Source organism: Salvelinus namaycush, unplaced genomic scaffold, assembly GCF_016432855.1.
Source record: "Salvelinus namaycush isolate Seneca unplaced genomic scaffold, SaNama_1.0 Scaffold248, whole genome shotgun sequence".
NCBI lineage: Eukaryota > Metazoa > Chordata > Actinopteri > Salmoniformes > Salmonidae > Salvelinus > Salvelinus namaycush.
This window is the reverse complement of record NW_024059319.1, coordinates 2,570-26,691: the sequence shown is the minus strand read 5'-3', so window position 1 is coordinate 26,691 and position 24,122 is coordinate 2,570. Positions and strand designations below refer to the sequence as shown.

At 42.6% G+C, this 24,122-nt stretch overlaps 2 protein-coding genes across 2 annotated transcripts; one reads left to right on the top strand and one right to left on the bottom strand.

Moving 5' to 3' along the window:
- Positions 1-2,180: 2,180 nt before the first annotated feature.
- Positions 2,181-3,898, bottom strand: LOC120039016 (claudin-4-like). Its single transcript, XM_038984547.1, has one exon. It carries the CDS (start codon positions 3,711-3,713, stop codon positions 3,060-3,062), a length of 654 nt encoding a protein of 217 aa, XP_038840475.1. The 5' UTR covers positions 3,714-3,898; the 3' UTR covers positions 2,181-3,059.
- A 1,934-nt stretch (positions 3,899-5,832) lies between these two features.
- On the top strand, positions 5,833-23,916 carry LOC120039006 (septin-2-like; the record flags this gene model as incomplete). The annotated part of the gene is made up of 8 exons (XM_038984536.1): positions 5,833-5,934; positions 15,991-16,042; positions 16,711-16,810; positions 17,065-17,151; positions 19,183-19,306; positions 21,932-22,066; positions 22,402-22,519; positions 23,775-23,916. Coding segments are annotated over exons 2-8 (733 nt in total), but the record flags the coding sequence as incomplete, so codon positions are not given.
- Positions 23,917-24,122: the final 206 nt, after the last annotated feature.

Below are 24,122 nucleotides of genomic sequence, written 5' to 3'. Positions count from 1 at the left end.
AGGGACTCCTTCGATATAAAATATTTTTTTACGAAAAGGAAAACGTGTCAGTTTGTCAATTTCACGAGGTTGGAGTAATAATAGGTTCAACTACTTAAGACATTGTCTTGAATCTAGGTTGGGCCATTAGATTTCGAGAAAATGAACAAATAAAGAATAATGTTTCACTTCTCTCATTGACTTCTCAAACCCCAAGCCCCGACCTGGTCTGTTTGGTTTGTTTCGCAAGCTTTCCCGGAAGAGAAGTCTTGAAATCTAAAACCGGTGAATTTCTGACTCAGTTGACAGCCTCATTTATTAGTTTCAATTAGCCTACTTGCGCAGTACAGCTTGGGCTGGGCTAACTGTGAAATACCAATAGGTGATTGATCATTTTAGGTTATTCAGAGCGTAGCCTATGTCCCTGTTTAACATATAATTTTTCACACAGGGCACCTGTCTACCTGGGGGGCTGTTAGGAAAAAAACAAGTACAATTATTGTATACCCAATTCTCCTGGCACCTCTACACCACTGCTTACGCTCTTATACATAGTTATTGTTGCTGTGGTCATTGCTGAATTACTGGCTTTTCGTAACCCCTTCTCCCTGTCCTTGGCCTAAGCAGATGTTCCGGTTTTCAGGGGAAATGGAAAGAGAGCCTGTGACGCGACTTCTGCTTTTGGACATTAACAAGGCGACACTCCATCTTAACTCCTCCACATTTACCGGATTGGTTGAACAGTGCAGAAGAGAACCTCCCCCAACTGTTTTTTTCCCCTTCTCGTCAAGACCAGCATATAGGGGATCTAGTTTCAGGCGTTTCTTTTATGACTGCTACGTTAGGTTACAGGCGGGGAGTCTGTGTGTGGCTGGGTGGATGTGGGTCTTTGGAATGTCCCCAGGCTGGGCCTTTATGAGGCTCATCCATACCACCACATTATAGACCCTGTCGCTAGGCAACAGCAGGTCCTAAACCGTTACCATGGCAAGGCCCATTGAGTGAAGTTGCTGGTCCTGTTTGCCTCTTTTCTCTCTGGAATGGGGGTCATTTTAGAGGTGCATCCCCAACTCTACACCCCAGACAGTCCCAAAATAACAGCCCAGCCCATTCCCGACAGACCATACTGCTTCTTTGTGCAGAAACACCAGATACACACCAGAGTCTGAATGCCTATAGAGGGGGTTATGGGAGTGATGCGATGCCTAGGTTGTCCTCAGCGAAAAGTTACAGTGAAAGTTTGGGATGATCATCTGCAAGTGCACACTAAGATGTTTATTCACAATGGAGTTCTATCAAGTGGCTCTTGGCCACTTTTGGCTAAAATGTCAATTGCATAGCCTACATGCAGTTGTTGGACATCATTTTTCTCTCTACTAATAATGTCGTTGTCTTTTTTTCACCAAAAGATAATCAGCCCAACTCATATCTACCTCGATTCAGTTGAGCTGGTGAATGACCTTTACATGTTCTAGTTATAAGTGGGCATATGACCCACTAAGACTCTTATGTGGCCAGCTAAACTATAAGTAAGCTTTGAAAATCCAGCCAAAGCTTTGAACACGGGGCATAATCAGCTCTGAGAATACCAATAGCTTACATGCCAGATGTTTTTTTTTAATTAAGTTATAACGGAATTTTATGATTTGCATAATGTAGGTCTAGTATTTTAAAACAATAATTACAGGAAATCATTTTATTTTAACTCAAGATGCCGAAAGTTGGGAATATATTTTAAGAGAAAAGGTCAGAACTTTTTTTCATCTCACCAAAAAAGTTGTTTTGCCACCACAATCAGCCAATCTTGCAACCCACAATCACACAGGCCTACAAAATCAAACCCCTCCATTGGCGGGAAAGAGCGATAGTGGTGGAAAGACATCCGGATTTGCACGCCTTTTAAACAGCGCGGTGGAGTGAGAAAGAGCTGTCTGAAAGGGGGATGGGTCGGGGAGTATTGTGTGCTTAACAGCAGAGCCCCACTCTTGCTGAATGGGTATTGTCATCTAGATTTCTATAGTTCACCAAAATACTTTCTCCTGCTGGGGAACTCAACGCATCACGTAGGCGTCAGGCCCAGACATAAATAATATTGAAGATTTGCAAACTACATGTTCTGATTACCTATTTATTATATTAATTCAACTACATTTCGATTTATTTAAATAAAACACGGTAGAACAAATACGTAAGACGATATCAGTTTAATCTCAGTTTAACATTGGAAAGAATATTGCATGAAATATATAATGGATCTTTACATCAAACATCAACAAAACCAGTGAGTAAAACAGCAGTGTATTCCTACAAATTCATGACATGAAACACATCCAGTACAGCTTCTACATACAGATATAAAACTCACATTTGCAAACTTTTAAAAGTTTCATCTGAAAACAGGTGAAGTGGACTGGACATCCTATATTTGGCATCTAAATCTATGGTCCTAATTTTTGTAAAATAGATTATATTCCACTATTATAGACACATATAAGGACGCCTGAGTTGTGTTTCCTTAAAAATAGGCCTAGCCTACATGTATTTTTTTAGCTCGTCCCACAGTCCCATGAAGCAAAAATCCACTGTCCAAAAACCTTTTAGGTGGTTTGGAGTGCTACCACTCCGAAATCACAGTAACTGTAGCCTACACTGAAGTAAAAAAACAGTGGATATATTCAGTCGTATAATCTTCCTTTAGGAAAAAAACTTCACAATGGTAAACATTTCAAAATGCAAGGGATTATGAGCGATCATTGAAAATATAGACTAGGACATTTAAAAATACAGGTACCTAAAACAAAGACGCTCATTTTTGTAATTGGCTATCACTTTATATCCAGACGTATATGCATAGTCTCCAAAAAAGTTTATTTTCTGCTGTTTGCAAAAATGATGAACGAATATGTTCTCCAATATTGTGTTTAGTTTATAGTCAGTGTAACAAAATGATGCTTTAATTGATTTCAAAGTTCAGCGTAAACTGCAGGTGCAAAAAATACGTTTAAAAAAATAGTTTTTCAAAAGATCACAGCACATTTACGCAAAGCATAGCTACCCCATCCCGAGGGTGGGAAGCAGGGCTACACGTAATTCCTTTTGTCATAGTCTCCGGTCCCGTTTGGTGTGGCCCGTTTGGTCGGGGAATATTTGGCCGAATAGCCCGAATTCCCGTTAGAAGGACAAGAGCAGCAGAGTAGCGCGCCCCCGACCAGCAGGAGCGCCGTGGCCGCCCAACCGATGTAGAGCGCGGCCCCGATCTCCCTCTTTTTGGACGCGGGCACCTGTGGGTTGTAGAAGTCAGAGATGATGTTGTTGGCCATCCAGCAGAGAGGTACTAACACAAACAACCCACTGGTGATGTAGATAACCCCTCCGGCGTTCACCACCCGGGTTTTGACGTTCTCGGCGCTAATGCAGTTGGTGCACTGCGCCCCGGCGACCACCACCATCAGCCCCAGCACGCCAAACACACACGAGATGACGGTGAGGGCTCGCGCCGCCTGCAGGTCGTGGCCGAGCGCAAGGACCGAGTCGTGCACCTTGCACTGCATCTGGCCGGTGCTCTGCACCACACAAGACATCCAGAGCCCATCCCAGATGGTCTGAGCCACCACAATGTTGGCCTCGATGAACGCCGTTACCTTCCACATGGGCAGCCCGCACACCACCATCACCAGGAGCGAGCCAATGACGCACAGCCCCAGCCCAAGGATCTCCAGTCCAGCGGACACCATCTTCGCTACTTTTTAAGGGATATTTGTTATAATTTGTGTCCTCCTCTGTGCGTGAACAACGCGTCTTTATGTGGATGCTGCGCTTTGGAATAAATGAGCTTCAGACAGATTCAGACAACGTCGATTTGTTTGAGACTCCTTACATCACTCTTGCTACAAATAGTCTACAACGGGCTGTCGTTTTAGTCAGTATGTTACCGACTGTAAAAACAACTGGACGCATAGAGCGGCTTGACCAATTATATGTTTTGAGTGGGGTGGGGGTGACTCCACAAGTGCTAAAGCCAGAGGAAAAACTTTCACCCAATCAGAAGTCACCGCATCCTCTCAGCACCAATGAGGAGGCAGGGATGTTGGATGAGAATGAACAAAGCCAGGAGACCGCATTTTGTGCGTGCGTGCGTGTGTGTGAGAACAGTTAGTCGGTTGAATATAGGGTTGGGAACAAACGCAGAGGACTTGTAAGACCCTAGGCTGTAATAAAACATATTCTAACCAAGTTGCTCATTACTGGAATAGCCTTCACAATAACTAAATTATATGATTTTGAACCAAACATAATTGCTGGGCTCTTATTTCCAACTTAGTAGAATTTAAGAACATACAATTAATTGGTTATACCCATAGCCAGACCCATAGGCTACTGTATATGACTCTGGTTCTAGACAGAACTGCATCAGTTAGTATGACATTCGATGTTATTGAATTGAAAAAATATATTGGAACATTGTAATAATAGCCTAATAAAAAACAAAAACACCACATAGCCTATGTAATGGCCCTAGACATAGCAGTTAGGATTGCCTACTGCTGTCGACAGTATGCTGTTTGCAGGCTACAGACTGGACTCACTGGACCATAAGCAGGTGTAATGTTAGTTGCATTACAAATGTAGCCTATGTAATGGCCCCAGCCAGAGCAATTAGGATTGCCTAATGCTGTGACAGTATGCTGTTTGCAGGCTACAGACTGGACTCACTGGACCATAAGCAGGTGTAATGTTAGTTGCATTACAAATGTAGCCTATGTAATGGCCCCAGCCAGAGCAATTAGGATTGCCTAATGCTGTGACAGTATGCTGTTTGCAGGCTACAGACTGGACTCACTGGACCATAAGCAGGTGTAATGTTAGTTGCATTACAAATGTAGCCTATGTAATGGCCCCAGCCAGAGCAATTAGGATTGCCTAATGCTGTGACAGTATGCTGTTTGCAGGCTACAGACTGGACTCACTGGACCATAAGCAGGTGTAATGTTAGTTACATTACAAATGTTGTTTTTGCTTCTGGTGGGTTCAGGGTATAATTAAGCATATAAACATTTTCATTTACGTCATTTAGCAGACGCTCTTATCCAGAGCGACTTACATGAGCAATTAGGGTTAAGTGCCTTGCTCAAGGTCCACATCGACCTATTTTTCACCAAATGTATGTAAACTTTGTTTAAACTCAGTTGTCTGTATTCTATCTCTAAATGTTGTCTATCACTAGCAGCACCATACCACCAAGTAACATTCTGAGTAGTCTATGTGTAAATGTAGCCTACTTGGCCAATAAAGGTGATTCTGATTCGAAACAGCGACCTTCAGATTGTTGGCCCAACGCTCCTAACCGCTAGACTAGCTGCCGCCCAGGCTACGCCTGTTTCTAATAAATCTAGACTAGGTGTATATGTTAGAACATTTCTTTAAATATATTTAATTGGGAAAAAAATGTTTAAAACCATGCACGCTCTCCTTGACTGTTTGTTTTCCAAGTTTGCATCGACTTCAATTTAAAGTTTTAATTTAGGATACTTTCCGTAGGCTACATTAGCATAGACAATGCTTGTTACAATGTTACTGTTGACAAGCGTGGAATCACAGTGCTACTTTCTACACAATAATGTATGAGAAATAATGTATCCTCCCACGAATTCCCATATAATAACGTGTAACAACCAAAGCGTGACATCATCAAGAACGATATCCGCCTCGTATAGAAACTGAGAAGTATGGCTGCCATCTTGGATCTTGAATTACCTATGCATATTGTGATTCCACCCTGGTTTGAGCCGTAATGAACCCAGTTGCACTGCCTCCCACCCGTGAAACAAGACAAACGGGCGTCATGGGATGAGGGCGGGACATTGGAGCTGTTTCCGGAGTCCCTTCCCTGGCCTGGGATAGAAAGAAGAGGGGGGAAATACTTCTGTTTATTTACATTTCATAAGTTACACACAGGTAAGGTCTCAAACGGTCGTATATGAATGCTTGTCTACCGAATGAGTGAGAGAAAGAGAGAAAAGGGATGAGCTTTTAGCGAGATCAAATAGTTGAAACTTGGCAACATGACACCACTCACTCACTGGAATAGCAACCTTTTCATGCTAAAGTTTGACATAAAACAAAGAGTTTCATAGTGCTTCGAAAGTTTAATTGATAGGCCTGTTTCCTATTTACAACAAGGTACCCTGTTTCCATGTAAAGTATATACAATTATGCCTAACATATTCGCCGTAAATTCTTCATAGAGTGTCGTGTTTGGAATATGTCAATCTTTCCCAAACTGGGTGTGGACGTCAACTAGTAGACAACAAAAGGCCAAAACATTTCCGCAACATTAAACATCCTAAATTATAATTTAAAGAAGTAACTTTTTGTTGTTGAAAAATACAAAATCATTATAAAAAATCATGAACCACACATTTCACTTGTGACAATATTGACTTTGACAATGCATTGTGTATTGTAGCCTGTGAGTATGTATCTAGAGTATGTATGTATGAGGGGTAACTATCCCCAAAGGGCAAGGTCCAATTGTTCACACAAAAAAGCAAAGTTTGGTAAAAATGTGGTATATGGATGATGGTCATGCTTAGGCAAACAAACTATGAAGGAAAATAAGTACCGCTTACACTTTTTTAGCTCTTTAATGAAAAGAGGAGCAACAATTGCTCAGCCGCGAAGTGGTAAGTCTCACAAGCTCATAGAGCAGGACTGCTGAAGCATGTAGTGTGTAAAAATTGCCTGTCCTCGGTTGCAACACTCACTACTGAGTTCCAAACTGCCTCTGGAAGCAACGTCAGCACAAGAACTGTTCGTTGGGAGCTTCATGAAATGGGTTTCCATGGCCGAGCAGCCGCACACAAGCCTAAGATCACAATGCGCAATGCCAAGCGTCGTCTGGAGTGGTGTAAAGCTCACCACCATTGAACTCTAGAGTGGAAACGCATTCTCTGGAATGATGAATCTCTCTGGAATGATGAATCACTCTTCACTATCTGGCAGTCTGACGGACAAATATGGATTTGGCGGATGCCAGGAGAACGCTACCTGCCCCAATGCATAGTGCCAATTGTAAAGTTTGGTGGAGGAGGAATAATAGTCTGGGGTTAGCCCCTTAGTTCCAGTGAAGAGAAATATTAATGCTACAGCATACAATGATATTCTAGACGATTCTGTGCTTCCAACTTTGTGGCAACAGTTTGGGGAAGGCCCTTCCCTGTTTCAGCATGACATTGCCCCGTGCACAAAGCGAGGTCCATACAGAAATGGTTTGTCGAGATCGGTGTGGAAGAACTTCACTGTCCTGCACAGAGTCTTGACCTCAACCCTATGGAACACGTTTGGGATGAATTGGAACACCGACTGCTAGCCAGGCCTAATTGCCCAACATCAGTGCCGACCTCACTAATGCTCTTGTGGCTGAATGGAAGTAAGTCCCCGCAGCAATGTTCCAACATCTAGTGGAAAGCCTTCCCAGAAGAGTGGATGATGTTATAGCAGCAAAAGGGGGACCAGCTCCATATTAATGCCCATGATTTTGGAATGAGATGCTTGCCGAGCAGGTATCCACATACTTTTGATCATGTAGTGTATGTATGTAGGCTACTGTATGGATGTAGTCTGTGACCAAAACGTGTTGTTGTACTGAGTTCATTTCAATTCCTAGAACCTGACATAATCGTTAAACATCAGATTTATCATTGACCTCTGACGGTTTAGCACGTCCCGATAAAATACATTTTATGTTTAGACAACTCCACAATAACAGTAGGAAACAATAATAAGTATTCTCATTGTGTGTGTCTCTGAGCTAAGAGATGGCGGAGGGCCACTATTGAACAGCTATCATCCATCTTGGCTCATATCTTTTGGCTCAGGGAGTCTTGGAACATTTCATTTCCCTCTGTTTGAGTGGATGGAGATTATAAAAGGGAAGCCTTTATTGTGAATGTATAGGTCGTGATAGGAGACTCTTATATTGAACTCGAAGATGGTGGCGGTTTAGGTAGAGGTTGCCCATGAGCACAGATCTTGGATCAGCGTACCCTCTAAATTCTGACCTTATCCATTATCGGGGAAACATAAAACTGGTGTTTTATCAGTGTCAAGGGGCAAGTTCCTCTTACTCCTGAAAAACGCAGGCTGCCTCCCAAATAGCACCATATCCCCTTTTGTAGTGCACTACTTTTGACCAGGGCTCATAGGTCCCAAATGGCACCCTAATACCCATCGGCCATTTGATTAACCTCGGTGTGAGCCGTCTCTTTCTCTAGTCTTATCTCATAAGGACAGCGCTGAGAGGGAGCCCTCTGACACCACTCATCAAGGAGGGACGTTTCCTTTTGTTTTGTAGTGTGGTGTGAACGGAAAACTAACATGAATCAGACTGACATGTTCAAGTGGAGATCCAGAGTGGTGCTCTCAGTAATTGTACTGTACAGGATATGTTGTAATCCTCAATACTGGCAAATGGACAGTGGCATGGAAGAGGATTTGTGTCCACCCATAGAACAGTCCAGTTCTAACCTCGTAGAATGATGTCATGAAGATATGCTATGGGGTCTGTTTTCTTTCAGTCTTTCTAAGGAACTTTGGTGCTTTGGTAATGGACACAGATGCTAAACTTAGAACTACCCATACATTATGGAAGTTGGGTCAGTACTGAGATGTTTATGCATTGTAGGAGTGGTATAGTTGTAAGAATTTCATGGTAAGGCCTACGTGCTCTGTATTCAGAGCACGTGACAAAGTTTGATTTTAGTTTATGATTTCACAACATAAGTAGAAAAATGTGACATTCTATTTATATTGCTCTGCCATTTAACCCTGTGATCCCATGTTGGTCATACAGTAGCTAGGCCTTTGTGCATAGTGAAACAATGTTATGATAACATTTTTTGCTTTGCCAACAAACCCTTCTGTTGCTTGACTATTTCCGCTTCTGTCCCCATCATAATAAAAGGGCCATCCTGTGCTCTGTACTCTGTCTGTGTTATGAACAGCCCTGCTGGTTTCCGCTGGCTTGAAAGGCTTTCTCATTCCGCCCATTGTTGTGGTTTTTCTTTTCATTGCTTGTAGAGAGCTCCTGAAACAGAGTATAACAGCTTTATTATTGTTGCCCACATCACCTCGTGACCCCCAAAGGACCACTTATTACAGTCAAGCCTCAAACCCCCTACTGTGTATGTGTGTACATGTGAGTCTGCCAACTTTCTTTTTATGAGGCTACGTTCAGTTTATTAGTTCGCTGCCCAGTCATAGAATAGCTCAAATCAGAGTGGACTGTAGCTGCCATTTCAGGAAGAGGTTCTTAACCAAGAGACCAAATTAAGCAAAAATAGAATTCAAAATAATAACACATTTATATACATTTTCATAGGTCTCAATAATTACGTCTGGCTTAAATTTGTTGTTTTAAGTTACTGTGTGGCTAAGAGGTAAGGTGTATAGATTCACTGCCACCACAGCCCCTCCAGCTAATAAATCAAGTGTAAACCTCACATGCCAGGATTTTGGCTTAACTAAGGTGGCATTTTTCCTTCTTCGCCAAACTGTTTAATCTCCCTCAGGTCTCCCTTAAATGGGTATTATTAAGTGAGTATTATTGCCTCCTGCCTGTATCTCCCGTAGTGTTGCCTTTGTGTTAATACCACAGCGATAATGGAACAGCTTAATTAATCTACTGCTGGTTCCCACAGAGACAGTCCAGGAATAACACGTGTGTGTCTGTGTGTGTGTGTGTGTGTGTGTGTGTGTGAGTGGACGTGTTTAACTATACTTGTGGGGACCAGAAGTCCCCACAAGAATAGTAAACAAACAAATATTTGACCAACTGGGGACATTTTGTTAGTTTCCACATGCTATTTCTAGGGGGGTTAGGAGCTAGGGTTAGGGTAAGGGTTAGGTTAAGGAAAATAGGATTTTGAATGGGACTGTCCCCACAAAGTTAGTTGTACAAGACTGTGTGTGTAGGGCAAACTCATTTGGTTGCGGGTAAAATCTTAAAAAAAAAAAAAAATACAGACATAAGAAACATACTGTATTGCTTTTGCATATTCAATAAATGCATTGTAACTTGTATGGTATGAAGGCCCCAGAACGTAGCCGTAGATAATAGATTAATAATAATAATGCTGTGAAATAAATGTAGGCTATCCCTCGGATGCAGGCCGTCTCACCCCGTGCTGCCTGCTATGTCCTGCTAAGATCCATATCGCAAGCTGTTGACTTGTGGGCCCCGTCTGTCGGCATGCCACTGACTGACCCTAACCACCTCTGTGCTTCGACCCCTGATAGTGTGTGTGATTGTGGGCCAGTGGGGCCGCGGGTGGGCTCTTGTTCCGTCTCTTACCCAGGCGGAGGGGTGATCCGTATGAAAGGCCTCAGGAACCTGGGTGATAAACAGCCATTGTTTTCCTGAGAGCTTGATGAAACAGAGAGGGATATCTGGTCATGCTGCCTGCTGCAGACATATGAGGTCCTGCCACCATACACAATAGATCAGTGTTGTAGTACTACAGTCTTAAGGCCACATATTGAGTGTCTCGGTTTCGGATACATTTGTACTTGGTCTTGACAGTGACAAAAAACTCTATCAGCTTCCATTCAATCAGCAGATAAAACCGCTTTGCCGGGCCAAATATACACACTCCACTTTATCTATTATATACATGTTTGCGCATTGGTGAACCTATAGGCCTTCAGTGTGTGACAAGTTTGTGATTCTGAAAGGACAGCAACTGTAATACCAGCGCACTCATGTAGGAGAATGCACTTTTTGTAAAACACAAAGAGCCATTGGTGTAGTGGAGGGTATATACAGGTATAAACCGTTCAGTGGGCATTGTGTATGCTCACTTCTTAATCCCTTATGTTGTGTATCAAAGTAGTGTAGTGGAGGTATACGACTTATCAATCATGTAGTACAATAGAGAAATCATGCACAAAGTAGCCTACACAATCGCAAAGCATGTGAAATATATTCAGATGCGCGCCGCACACATATCTTAGTTCAGCGGAATATCATCTGCAAGCAGCAAGAGTGTGCAGCTCTCAACTGGTTTTGGCTTGGAGCAGCTCACAGAAGAATAACATCAGTAGCCAGTAGGGTAGGAAAGACATTTATATCTACCAGTAAATGCTAAGTAAGGCAACAATGGGTATGCAAACCAGGTATTTAAAAAGTTTAGTCCCAAGTGTTGGCTAGTAGGCCATTTGTGATGCGCAGTTGTCATCATGTGCTGTTTGCATCAGGGGTATAGACATGGATGGGCCTGGGCCTAACAGGACCACCCAATCAGATTTGATGTGGTTTAAGCATTGTTGTGGACTTAGACCATCACGATTTTGAGAGTGAAAATCTGAAATATGTATAGGAAAACTCGTAAAAACACATAGGAAAACATAGGATTTTTCACACAGGGTGCCTTTGCTGGATGGTGAGTTTGGGAACTTTTTGGCAAAATTATAGTATACCCACTTCTCCAGGTACCACTTCTCCACTGCATAGGGCCGATGGAAAGACAGCAGTCATACACAGCATGATGTTAAAGGATAAGCAGTCCATAAACTCTGACATAATAAGCCAGTAGGTCCCCATCATAAGAATACAAAAACACAGCCATTAAGCATTTCTTAAACGAAATGTACAACTATTACTTCCCATTGCACAAATGGTCAGAGTGAGGTGTTTTCTCATTTGTGTCTGGAAGTTGCAAGCTAGCTAACTTTGCCAGTTAGCTTGGGTGCTTGGATGGGACAAGCATGCATTGGCAGGCAAGCTGCAGAAGGATGAGGAGGCTACTATTGCCCATCGTTTATCAGTGCAATTTTGACAGCCAACTAGCTGAAAATGTTTGAGAGCGTTTATCTAATGTCCCTTCGTTAGATTTTAGCTCATCTTGCTCTGGCTAGCATTAGTTGTTGATCTTGTTGATGTGCATAACTGAGGGAGAGAGAGCCTACTTTTTCATGGTTGTTTGATAAATAGGACTGTAAAGTTCCCAAATGTAAGAGGACTCCCGTGGTGTTTACATATTTACAGAATAGATGTGTTTACATATTTACAGAAATACATTCGGGTGTATTTTTTTGAATTTTGGCAAATAAATGTGTTCTAATGATCTAAAGTTGCGCTGTTGTAAACACACAGTAAGGTTAAAAGTGAATGATGGCAGGCCCATGTGGCAAATGGCTTGTTTGTATAAAGGCCTATTGTAGCTCTGACTGGATGTATTTATACAGTGGGGAGAACAAGTATTTGACACACTGCCGATTTTGCAGGTTTTCCTACTTACAAAGCATGTAGAGGTCTGTAATTTTTATCATAGGTACACTTCAACTGTGAGAGACGGAATCTCAAAAACAAAAATCCAGAAAATCACATTGTATGATTTTAAAGTAATTAATTTGCATTTTATTGCATGACATAAGTATTTGATTACCTACCAACCAGTAAGAATTCCGGCTCTCACAGACCTGTTTCTTTAAGAAGCCCTCCTGTTCTCCACTCATTACCTGTATTAACTGCACCTGTTTGAACTCGTTACCTGTATAAAAGACAACTGTCCACACACTCAATCAAACAGACTCCAACCTCTCCACAATGGCCAAGACCAGAGAGCTGTGTAAGGACATCAGGGATAAAATTGTAGACCTGCACAAGGCTGGGATGGGCTACAGGACAATAGGCAAGAGCTTGGTGAGAAGGCAACAACTGTTGGCGCAATTATTAGAAAATGGAAGAAGTTGAAGATGACGGTCAATCACCCTCGGTCTGGGGCTCCATGCAAGATCTCACCTCGTGGGGCATCAATGATCATGAGGAAGGTGAGGGATCAGCCCAGAACTACACGGCAGGACCTGGTCAATGACCTGAAGAGAGCTGGGACCACAGTCTCAAAGAAAACCATTAGTAACACACTACGCCGTCATGGATTAAAATCCTGCAGCGCACGCAAGGTCCCCCTGCTCAAGCCAGCGCATGTCCAGGCCCGTCTGAAGTTTGCCAATGACCATCTGGATGATCCAGAGGAGGAATGGGAGAAGGTCATGTGGTCTGATGAGACAAAAATAGAGCTTTTTGGTCTAAACTCCACTCGCCGTGTTTGGAGGAAGAAGAAGGATGAGTACAACCCCAAGAACACCATCCCAACCGTGAAGCATGGAGGTGGAAACTTCATTCTTTGGGGATGCTTTTCTGCAAAGGGGACAGGACGACTGCACCGTATTGAGGGGAGGATGGATGGGGCCATGTATCGCGAGATCTTGGCCAACAACCTCCTTCCCTCAGTAAGAGCATTGAAGATGGGTCGTGGCTGGGTCTTCCAGCATGACAACGACCCGAAACACACAGCCAGGGCAACTAAGGAGTGGCTCCGTAAGAAGCATCTCAAGGTCCTGGAGTGGCCTAGCCAGTCTCCAGACCTGAACCCAATAGAAAATCTTTGGAGGGAGCTGAAAGTCCGTATTGCCCAGCGACAGCCCCGAGACCTGAAGGATCTGGAGAAGGTCTGTATGGAGGAGTGGGCCAAAATCCCTGCTGCAGTGTGTGCAAACCTGGTCAAGAACTACAGGAAACGTATGATCTCTGTAATTGCAAACAAAGGTTTCTGTACCAAATATTAAGTTCTGCTTTTCTGATGTATCAAATACTTTTGTCATGCAATAAAATGCAAATTAATTACTTAAAAATCATACAATGTGATTTTCTGGATTTTTGATTCTGTCTCTCACAGTTGAAGTGTACCTATGATAAAAAATTACAGACCTCTACATGCTTTGTAAGTAGGAAAACCTGCAAAATCGGCAGTGTATCAAATACTTGTTCTCCCCACTGTATATTTTTTAAGTGTCATGTTCTTTCTGGGGGTGTATATGAACAGATTGTAATACGATTTCATTTAGCTAAAATGCTGTCAGTTCCACTTCAAATGCAACGATGTTTCACACAAGTTATTTTCAAAGAGATGGCTAACAGCAAGCATAGTGCAATATTAAACACAGTTCCACTCACCAGATGATAATCATTTAAAAATGAACTTCTTGTTGAAAGTTATTATTGAAAAGGGAGAAGCTAACAAATTGACAATAACATAAGCACCAGCTGTCAGAGAAGCTCACAGGTCACTGCACCTGTACATAGCTCATCTGTAAATAGCCCATCTAATCTACCTCATCCCCATACTGTATTTATTTATTTATCTTGCTCCTTTGCACCCCAGTATCTCAACTTGCACATTAATCTTCTGCACATTCTACCATTCCAGTGTTTAATTGCTATATTGTAATTCATTTGCCACCATAGCCTATTTATTGCCTTAACTCTCTTATCCTACCTCATTTTCACATGCTGTATATATATTTTTCTACTGTATTATTGATTGTATGTTTGTTTACTCCATGTGTAACTCTGTGTTGTTGTATGTGTCGAACTGCTTTGCTTTATCATTTACATTTAAGTCATTTAGCAGACGCTCTTATCCAGAGCGACTTACAAATTTATCTTGGCCAGGTCGCAGTTGCAAATGAGAACTTGTTCTCAACTAGCCTACCTGGTTAAATAAAGGTGAAAAAATAAATAAAACATCCTCTTTGATAACACCTGCTGCAGCCGCTGCAAACTAGCCGACAACAAAAGCTAGCTAGCTAGACCGTGGGAAAACTACGGCTCGTTATTGCACAGTGACCTGTTGGCCTTCAAGAAGGCAGACGTTTTTGTAAAAACAGTCCCACCCATTAAGTCAATGTGATTGGTTCAATCCACTGTCACTCAAATTCTGCCCTAATACAGTTGAATGGCAGATGCCTTTCTGATGGCCTATCCAATGGCTGACTTAGCGAGCTACAATTATTTCTCCAGAGACCAGCAAAGAAAAATCCTGATTGGATATTTTTTTTCTCTTCAGTGTTAACCCTTTCCTTTCTAACAAAAACTGAAGCAATTAAATCAGAACATCATTGAAAAAAGTAATATAATTATTCTTATTATTTTCATTATTTTATAAATCCCTAGCCCTTCTCTGAAGGCATAGAAGGCCCATTGTTCCCCACTGTGTTTGGGTTAGTAATAATTTTTAGTGTCTCTTTTCCCTCAACATGCATTTTTTCACTATTTTGAATGTCTAAAGAATCCATATGTTCTAAAATATGAACACAGAAATACATGGTCTTGAATTGGACTCGCATTTTTATGGTCTCGGTCTTGCTCTGGTCTTGAATTGGTCTCGCTTTAGGTGGTCTCGAACACAATACTGCAATAGATACATTTTCATCACTCTTTAATGGATTCCAGACAATATTAAAGTGTCATATGGCACACACTCCTCAAATATTTGTTACATTTCTTTTCTTGTGTTTTTCAAATAAAGTTACATAACAGGGTTCAGTAGTCTGGCTGTGCTTGCCATCTCTCCCTCTTTCGCTTTATCACACACAACCTGTCAGTCAGTGCCTAGTGTGTTATGATCAAATGGAGGGATGTTTTTACACAGCGCAGGGCACAGGTTGGTGGCAATTATGTGATCATTTATCATTCAGGGTCATTTCTCTGTCATCCGAGTAGTGCCATAGAGTAAAGCAGCGGGAGCCTAACTAAACATACATGGTTCTTAGTGGAGGTCTGGGAACCAACTTGTTGTCCGCCCTGTTTCTGCTCTATCAGTTGAATGTGATACAGTTAATGGGGATTTCCGTGAGGGACTAGATGTGAGCTTAGAGTGCCCTAGTGTGGATGCTGTCATTATTCAGAATGTCGGTGAGAGTGACTACTACATGTTAAAGGTAGTACTGTAGTAAGAGTTGAGTGTAGGTCTGGTGGTGAGTGATTTATACAGTTGTTGTCTCAAGCAGAGATGGCGAGAGAGCCTGGGTGCCAGTCTGCTTCCGCTTAAACAACGCTACATTGTTACCTTGCCAACAACAAAAACAAGTTTACTAAAGCAGAAACAGACTTGCACCCAGGCTAATGTTAGTGTTGAGTGACTTATATGATATTTATTTTTCTGGTTGCAGGTTCAGGCGACCAGCAGCAGTGACCATGTCTCAGTCTGCAGAGAAAGGGAAGGTGAGTGTACCCCTACTTCTTTAGTATGCACACGCCCTAACCCAGGCACTCAGAGGACATCCTGTATAAACACAGCTGTTTCATCGGCAGCTTAATTGCTTTTGGGATTATCTCCTCCATTTAATGCTTCTACACCTGCATTGCTTGCTGTTTGGGGTTTTAGGCTGGGTTTCTGTACAGCACTTTGAGATATCAGCTGATGTATGAAGGGCTATATAAATATATTTGATTTGATTTAATCTCAATTTACACCAGCCATCTCTCACACACATCTCCTAAAGGCTGGAGATGAAGAATGTCAGGGAGGAGAGCGATATATTGTCTCATGCTTCATAAAAAACATGTGTAAACTAACAGTGAAATGCTTAATTATGGGCCTTTCCCAACAATGCAGAGAGAAAAATAATTATAACACAAAGAATAAATACACAATGTGTAATGATAACTTGGCTATATACACATAGGTACCAGTACCGAGTTGATGTGCAGGGGTACAAGGTAATTGAGGTAGATTTGTACATACAGGTAGGGAAAAAGTGACTAGGCAACAGGATGGACAATAAACAGTATCCGCACAGAGGGGGAGGGAAGAGAAACAATTCAAGACCCTTCCAATGCAAATCCTAGTGAGTTATAGTGCATTACCGTTATAACCATGTGTTTGTCAGTTCCCTGAGGCGGCAGGATATGTGGGTTTTGCCAACCTGCCCAACCAGGTGCACAGGAAGTCAGTGAAGAAGGGATTTGAGTTCACCCTCATGGTCGTTGGTGAGTATGACCTATTCACCAACTATGTCAATTCAAGAGAAACTCAACTACACATTAGTTATTTTGTGCCAGAATGCTGTTGTCTAGTTGAGGGTTGTTTCCCAAATGGCTCCCTATTCCCTATATAGTGCACTACTTTTGACCAGAGCCCTGGTCAAAAGTAGTGCACAATATAGGGAATAGGGAGCCATTTGGGACGCAACCTTGTAGATGTATAGATCCTAGAATGATCACGCCGGTCCGTATTTCTGCAGGAGAGTCTGGTTTAGGCAAGTCTACGCTGATCAACAGCCTGTTTTTGACAGACCTCTACCCAGAGCGATACATCCCTGGGGCTGCAGGTACACACACACTCTCACACTCACTCACTAATAATGGAGAAATGTCTGTTCTGCTGTCTCCAGTATAGTATTGCCTGGAGTGGAATGTTAAGAGTGATCGTTTGTATTAGTCTTTCAAAGGCCCATCCCCTCCTCATGACTTAGATTATTGGCCAGTCTGAAAAACAACCTCCAGCTCCTACCGCTTTTGTGTTTGTAGTTCTGAAGGGATCGGATAGGTGTAAGCAATATGGTGTTGGCTTTTGCAGTATTGATCTTACAAAATAACACATGATTTGAAAATGTGTTTTTGGAACACTTCACATGTTTTCACATGTAGTTTCATGTTATCACATGTTGCTTTACATGTTGTCACATAAGATCATTTGTGAGCACATGAAAACGTGTTTTTGGAACACTTTACATGTTCATGTGAAATTCATGTGTTTTTTCCGTAAGGGTGCTTAAGGCACCTGTCCAGTGCCTTAAGATCTGCAGAAGGGGTTAGGGGCTGCCTGGGTTTGTTTTCAACTTGGATATTTTGTCCAGAGGCTTGGCTTAGGCAGGCTTTAGAGTCACAAGGAAGCTTTGATGTGAAAACTAATGAAACTATACTATCGTTCAAAAGTTTGGGGTCACTTAGAAATATCCTTGTTTTTGAAAGAAAAGCAAAAAAATGTGTCCATTAAAATAACCTCAAATTGATCAGAAAAACAGTGTAGACATTGTTAATGTTGTAAATGACTATTGTAGCTGGAAATGGCTGATTCATTTTTTTAATAGAATATCTAGTATAGGCGTACAGAGGCCCATTATCAGCAACCATCACTCCTGTGTTCCAATGGCACGTTGTGTTAGCTAATCCAAGTTTATCATTATAAAAGGCTCATTAGAAAACCCTTTTGCAATTATGTTAGCACAGCTGAAAACTGTTGTTCTGATTTAAAGATGCAATAAAACTGGCCTTCTTTAGACTAGTTGACTATCTGAAGCATCAGAATTAGTGGGTTCGATTACAGGCTCAAAATGGCCAGAAACAAAGACCTGTCTTCTGAAACTTGTCAGTCTATTCTTGTTCTGAGAAATGAAGGCTATTCCATGCAAGAAATTGCAAAGAAATTGAAGATCTCGTACAACGCTCTGTACTACTCCCTTCATAGAGCAGCGCAAACTGGCTCTAACCAGAATAGAAAGAGGAGAGGGAGGCCCCGGTGCACAACTGAGCAAGAGGACAAGTACATTAGTGTCTAGTTTGAGAAACAGACACCTCACGAGTCCTCAGCTAGCAGCTTCATGAAATAGTACCCGCAAAACACCAGTCTCAACATCAACAGTGAAGAGGCGACTCCGGGATGCTGGCCTTCTAGGCAGAGTTGCAAAGAAAAACCCATATCTCAGACTGGCCAATAAAAAGAAAAGATTAAGATGGGCAAAAGAACATAGACACTGGACAGAGGAAGATTGGGCAAAAAAGTGTTATGGACAGACAAATCTAAGTTTGAGGTGTTCGGATCACAAAGAAGAACATTTGTGAGACGCAGAAAAAATTAAAAGATGCTGGAGGAGTGCTTGACGCTATCCGTCAAGCATGGTGGAGGCAATGTGATGGTCTGGGGGTTCTTTGGTGGTGGTAAAGTGGGAGATTTGTATAGGGTAAAAGGGATCTTGAAGAAGGAAGGCTATCACTCTATTTTGGGGTGAAACATGGGGTGAAATCTCTTCAGATTACCTCAACAAATTGACAACTAGAATGCCAAAAGGCTGTAATTGCTGCAAATGGAGGATTCTTTGACGAAAGCAAAGTTTGAAGGACAAAATTATTATTTAAATTAAAAATCATTATTTATAACCTTGTCAACGTCTTGACTATATTCCTATTCATTTTGCAACTAATTTCATGTATGTTTTCATGGAAAACAAGGACATTTCTGAAGTGACGCCAAACTTTTGAATGGTAGTGTACTTATCATTAGGCCGTGTCCCCCGGGATACCTCTCAGCTTAACCTGGTGTGTTAAACAAAATATTATTTATGTAATCTCTCCCTCTGTAGAGAAGATCGAGCGGACGGTGCAGATAGAAGCCAGTACGGTGGAGATTGAGGAGAGGGGAGTGAAGCTCCGCCTTACTGTGGTCGACACCCCAGGATACGGAGATGCCATCAACAGCCAGGACTGGTGGGTGTGGGTGGGTGCGGGGGGTGTCTAGGTGGGTGTGTATGGCTGGTGAGAGCTACACATAGATCTCTCTCACAGAGGAGTTTTCTCATATTTTGTTCCTGTATGCCTGTTTCCTGTTCTGAGTCCCTCTCCACTTGTTTGCCCTCCTGTACTCCCATCCTCTTTTACTCCCTCTCTCAAATTTCCTCTCACCTCCCTCCCCCACCCTCTCTTTCCTACCTCGCCTCCCCAATCTTTCATTCACCCTTTCACCATTTCCTTAGCCTCCTCCCCTTTGTCTGTTTGTGTGCAGGAGGTTTTTCTGGATCAAAAAGGCGCTTAGGTGGTGGGCGTGACAATGGGTACGGATGGCGTGTCAGCGCTGCTGAATTTAAAGGCCCAGTGCAGTCAAAAACGTGATTTCCTATGTTTTATATACCTTTCCACACTATGAGGTTGGAAGAATACTGTGAAATTGTAAACATTATGATAATACCCTTTTAGTGTAAGAGCTGTTTGAAAAGACTGCCTGAAATTAGAGCTGGATGGAGTTTTGGCCTGCCTGGTGACATCACCAGGTGTTAAATTAGTTAATAGACCAATAAGAAAGAGAGTGTAAAAAAAATAAAAAATTCTACCATTAACAGCTAGTTTTCAGTTTTCTCCTCCCAACTCAGACCGTTCCCAGACAGTCATAGGAAAATTCCTGCTTGAGAAATTGCTCTTCCTAAGAAACAATTTTTGTTTTTTGTTGAAAACAATCAAAGTAAGGTGCTTTATTGTTACCCAGAAATTATTTGATATTGAGAGAAAAACTTCTGCATTGGGCCTTTAAGTGAACATTTTAGAGCAGCTAATTTCCTGCAATTCTACACATTTGCCATGGACCTGATGGAAAATGTTTCTAATTTCCTGCGATTCCATACATTTTGTTCTTTTGCTCAAACGTAATAACTAAATCAATACAACTAAATTGTTCTAATTTTAAATTCACCCTGACTGTAGCTTTTATTTTGGTGGTTGTTAGTTCTCAAAGATTATATTATAAAAAAATATTGGCATCATTCCATTTGAATTTAATTTAAATTCCTCTCAGTTGAATTGGACAAGGCATTTTCTCACCGTAGTGGCTTGATTCGTCTGGAGTTGATATGGAATGAACCCCAACAATGCCTGGGTCCAACTGGGGGATGTGATTTTTTTAATTTTTAATTTAACTAGGCAAGTCAGTTAAGAACAACTTCTTATTTACAATGGCAGCCTACCCCGGCCAAACCCTAACGACCTTGGGCCAATTGTGCGCTGCCCTATGGGACTCCCAATCACGGCCGGTTGTGTTACAGCCTGGAATCGAACCAGGGTCTGTAATGACGCCTCTAGCACTGGGTGAATATAAGTCAGAGGTAATATGGCACTCTATTCCCTATATAGTGCACTACTTTGGACCGACACTTGGCATTTTGCATGGTGATCTTAGGCTTGTGCTGACATTGCTTCCAGAGGCAGTGTAACTCTGTAGTGAGTGTCCCAAGGATTTTAATGGCAGAAAATTAATGTCTGTGTGTATGAGTGTAGCTATGTCTGTGTGTATGAGTGTAGCTATGTCTGTGTGTATGAGTGTGTACAATAGTTGATGATAGCAGGAACAGTGATTCTTCCTGTTCCCTTGCCCCCTCAGCTGCTGTGTGGGCTCTCTCCCTCCCTCTCTTCCTCCACCTCTCTCCTCCCAGCTCCATTTCCTGTTGATTGTCCTGACATGCCTGTGGTTGAGTCGACATAGAAATCAAATAAACAACAAAAAATGGTCACATGCTTAGTAAACAACAGGTGTAGACTAACAGAGAAATGCTTACTTCCGGGTCCTTTACTAACAATGCCGAGTTAAAGATGAAGAAGGTAGAAACCAGGGTTGTTACCACTGGCAGTGATCTAAGGGTTGAGTGCAATAGAGCAGGTTAGAAGCTCAGTGGCGTCAGTGACAACAAAGGGGCAACAGTAGCAGGTAATCAGGATATGCTAAGATCCAGAGTTGGGATCATTTCAATTTAATTTCAATTCCTCTCAGTTGAATTGGACACAGCATTTATTCACTGTAGTGGCTTGAGTTGTCTGGAGTTGATACGGAATGAACCACAACACTGCCTGGGTCCAACTGGGTGACGTGAATTTAGGTCAGAGGTAATCTGCATCCCAAATGGCACCCTATTCCCTATATAGTGCACTACTTTTGTCCAGAGTAGTGCACTATATAGGGAATAGGGTGCCATTTGGGATGCAGACTTTATGTTGATGCTACTTCTGTTTGGGGGGGAAGCTGTAGCTAAATACCATGTGACCACGCCTAGTGGCCCTGCAGGAAGTAATCAGAGAAAGCAGGTCAGATGGCAGAGATAGGTTGCATCTCTTTCTGGTCTCCTTTCCTCCATGTTGCTATCTGTTATCCCTGGTTTTAATATCAGTGCAGATGAAGTACGAAAGTTGAGGACAAAAAGCTTAGGCTTTTGAGTTGCACCCACTTCGTAAGTATATACAGTGTATATACTGCCAAGGCTACAAAGACCCACAATCTATTTCTGGAGGTGGTCTTCAAGTTCACACAATGTCTCTGGTTGGTTTGTGTTTGTTGTGTGTGTGTGTCCTCAGCTTTAAGACCATCATCCAGTACATTGATAACCAGTTTGAGCGTTACCTTCATGACGAGAGTGGCCTGAACCGCAGACACATCGTAGACAACCGAGTCCACTGCTGCTTCTACTTCATCTCTCCTTTTGGACACGGGTAACACACACACACACACACACACACACACACACACACACACACACACACACACACTTCTACTTCATCTCTCCTTTTGGACACGGGTAACACACACACACACACACACACACACACACACACACACACACACACACACACACTTCTACTTCATCTCTCCTTTTGGACACGGGTAACACACACTTCTACTTCATCTCTCCTTTTGGACACGGGTAACACACACTTCTACTTCACACCACTATTTAGACTGGCTAGTGGTAACATAATCACGTATTTTTTTCTATCTACTATTATTTATCTGTATTATATTTCTACCTGTCTCTGGATCTGTCCAGTCTGAAGCCTCTGGATGTGGAGTTTATGAAGGCCATTCACAGCAAGGTCAACATCGTCCCTGTCATCGCTAAAGCTGACACACTCACACTGAAAGAGAGAGACCGCCTTAAGAGGAGGGTGAGTTGGGCACACATGCATAAGTGTGCCACATATTCAATAGTTTTCCCTCATTCCCTTAGGTTTAAATCCCTTTTTAAACACAGGTGTAAAAATATAGCATGGCCCTTCACTAATATCATGATGGAACCAGTGGAATGTGAGATGAGGTTGTTGCCAGGATGTTGTGAGCTGCATCAGCCTCACTAGCTGTTCTTGTTTGTGTCCTGAGCCATATGGAACATTCATTACAACGTAGATGATAGAATAATAATCAGAGGCAGCTATCCAAGTTGGACATTGTGATTGTGTGTGAATACGCACGTTTGGCCTGTTGTTTGTGTGCGTGTGTGTACATTTGTGATGATGCAGCTTGATTGCTGCTAGACAATAGCAGGATTATTTAGAAGTGCAGAAAGAGAAAAGATGGAGCCAAGAGAGAGAAAAGAAAGGGAGAGACAGGGAAGGAGAGAGAAAAGAGGGAGAGCGAGAAAGCACACGTCTTGGTCAGTATCCCCTCCCAGATGCTTCCTATTGGAGCAGACCCAGGTGTCTGCCTGCCTGCACGCTCTCAGCTTTCTGATGTCTGGTCTGACATAATATGCACACACACACACGCCCTTGTTTGACCCTTTGTGTTATCATAGTCAGGTTACACTCTGGGCTCCCTTTCATCTCACATGCATTAGACCCTGTAAAACACACACACACACACACACACACACACATACCAGGAGAGGTGTTTTAAGATAATATAGCCCACGCTAGGCAGAGGAGAATAAGGTTGTGTAAATAGGATTTCCTGCTTGTGTGATATCACTCCCCAACTCCCCTCATCCCCCTCCACCCACCCAGCCCACCCAACAATTGTGTGTTGCCTGATGATTAGATGTTTTGGTTTCTGCTCCTTTTGAGTCTGTGTGTTTGAGTCACAGTTTGTTTACATTTCTGTCTGGGATCAAACAGTGCCTTTCTCTCTGTGGTGGGAGAGATGGCAACCAGATCCGGACAGGGCTGACTCGTGTGTGTGTGTGTGTGTGTGTGTGTGTGTGTGTGTGTGTGTGTGTGTGTGTACATCTTGTATAATCATCTGGTGACATCCACCCAATATAATCAATAGTGAATATCTTATTGTCTAACTTCTGCCCCTTTGTTTTGCCTGAGCGGTACAGTAACTACTCAACTGTATTTCCCCTCTCTAACCCCCGTACTGACAGCCCAGTCCCAGCTAGTAGTGTATGTTCAGTCCCAGACCCCCCACCTGCACTTCTTTCAGACCTCCGAGACGTTGGTCTTTTCCCCCAGTGGAGAGGCCTCTGCCCCGGCCTGTATGGGGCCGGAGTGGGGTTTGCCTGGCACTCAGGGCTGGAACGGCTCTCCTAGCCGGGCTCCAGTGGAGGATGGCAGACTCAGTCACTGTACAGCTGCTTTGTTGGAACCCCCGCTCTGTACAGAGCTTGTTCTACGGGACTGAGAGTGTATGTGTGTGTTTATGGCAGACTCGGTCACTGTGAAGCTGCTTTGTTGAAGACAGTCTGGTTGTGTAAAGTGCTGATGTTACATATTAATAATAAAGCCCTTTTGTGGGCGAAAAACTCATTCTGATTGGCCTGGCTCCCAAGTT

Coding starts and splice junctions, on each gene's coding strand:
- LOC120039016 (XM_038984547.1), bottom strand. CDS start 3,713: ATGGTGTCCGCTGGACTGGAGATCCTTGGGCTGGGGCTGTGCGTCATT.